At 42.1% G+C, this 1,863-nt stretch overlaps 1 protein-coding gene across 1 annotated transcript in view; it reads left to right on the forward strand.

The window, feature by feature from the left end:
* The first annotated feature begins 1,184 nt into the window (after positions 1-1,184).
* The window catches only part of LOC110029310 (amino-acid permease BAT1 homolog), a 3,046-nt gene continuing 2,367 nt past the window's right edge, over positions 1,185-1,863 (forward strand). The window contains exon 1 of the mRNA XM_020731546.1: positions 1,185-1,264. Coding sequence (XP_020587205.1) covers positions 1,185-1,264 — 80 coding nt within the window. The remainder of the gene's footprint in view (positions 1,265-1,863) is intronic.

The raw sequence follows: 1,863 nt of genomic DNA on the forward strand, positions 1-1,863 counted from the left end.
AAATAAGACATAAAATATTGGAGAGGTGACAACGATTCGATTGCGACAACTGAAAACCATCAGTAGGGGTTGTGTGAGGAAGATTTAAATTCAATATCAGTGATGGCGATACCGATTAGGCAAAAAATTGTCTAACAACAATTGTGTCTTTGGTCAAGCAATGGTGGCGGTGGCTTTGGTTGTATTTTTTGTGGTTTGACTATGGATAAATAAACAATAGTGGTCAGGCAATGTCAGGTGCTAGGAGACTGTCATCTGGCTATGATTGTAGTGACAATGATGATTCAATGACAATGGGTGTGGTTTAGCAGCATCGATTAGATGACGAAAGTATGGAGGCTGCAACAGCTAGACAACAATGGTCAGGAGGTAGCATCAGCCGTTAGATGATGATCAAGTAACAAAAGTAGTGGTGGCAATAGCGTAGTTTGCCAAACTATTGTTGTGGGGGTCTAGCAGCATCAGCTTGGCATGGTAGTCTGACGTTGAAGGTGTATCGCGAAGGCGGATGTGTTGAAAAAATGTTGGTGATCCTGTGACAGTGGTTCCACGATGACAATTGTGGTTCAACAATGAAGGCAGCACCACGATAGTGGTTTGATGATGGTAGAGGTGGGTTGTCAGTGATGGCATTGGTCTAACGACAATAGCAATGTCAGCTTAGCTATAATGGTTCAACAACAACAATGACCAAATAATGGTGGTCAAGAGATGATGATGATTGTGATGGCATTAGCTGGGCAACGATAGTCCAACAAGCATTGTTGTATTCCAATAACACTGGTGATCAAGTGACAGTGGTCCAACGATGGCAACAATGGTGGTGTTGGTATGATAACAACATTCAAATGATGGGGACAATAGGCAGGTGAATGTGGTCCGTTGACAACAATGGCTTAGTGATGACAACAACGACAATCAAGCGACGGTGGTTTAATGATGGTAATAATAGCGGATGCAGCTACCATGTGATAGTGTTTAGGTGTTAACGGTGGAAATAGGGTGAATATAGTTTGACGATGATTGTGGCAAGGTGACAGTGATTGTGGCGGCCCAACGACAACGGGGATTGGGCAATGATGTTCTAGTGAATGCAGAGTTAACCACGGGGTGATAATGGCCTAGCAACAATGATAGCAGGGGACAGGTGATGGTGGTTCGACAACAACAACGACTAGTTGGTGATGGTCTATAGTTTCACTGGTGGCGACAATGGAGGTGACGAGGTGATGGCGGCGGTGATGGAAGCAGCCAAGAGAAATTGGTCTAAAGCCTAAGGTGATCGGGAGACTATAGTTTGACAGTGGTGTCAATGATAATAATGAAGCTTGTCAAAATCGTGGTCTAACACGACGACAAGGGCTAGCTAATAGTGGTTTGATGATGGTGGCAATGACATGGGTGGTTGTTTGGTAGTGACAACAGAGGTTGGGTGACGGTGATCAAGCAACAACTGCAATCTGATGATGATGGTCTAGCGGTGGCGGAGTCCGAGAGTCATCACGATCTTGGAGTCCCCTTCATACTTTTTATCTTGACCCAACCCCAATTCATGAAGAGAACGGAAGTTTATGTATATATTTTGAGAGTGGCCTCCCTCATAAATACTACATTAAACTGGACAACTCCATCAGACGCTTTATCAGACGACCAAAGTGATTTTTTTGAACGAATATAATTTTAAGAATTTTTTAATACCTTAATATCATGGAAATTATGCGATCTTTCGCCCGTCAAATTCATCTCGTCAAGCCCGATTTGATTAAAGTTTTATTAGATTTGGAGATAATTTGAACTCTAAGCATGTTCCAGAATTGTCCAGGCAATTTCATAAGTTTTTTTTTTTTTTTTTTTTTTTTTTTT

This window comes from Phalaenopsis equestris, unplaced genomic scaffold (assembly GCF_001263595.1).
Source record: "Phalaenopsis equestris unplaced genomic scaffold, ASM126359v1 Scaffold000559, whole genome shotgun sequence".
In the NCBI taxonomy this organism is placed as follows: domain Eukaryota; kingdom Viridiplantae; phylum Streptophyta; class Magnoliopsida; order Asparagales; family Orchidaceae; genus Phalaenopsis; species Phalaenopsis equestris.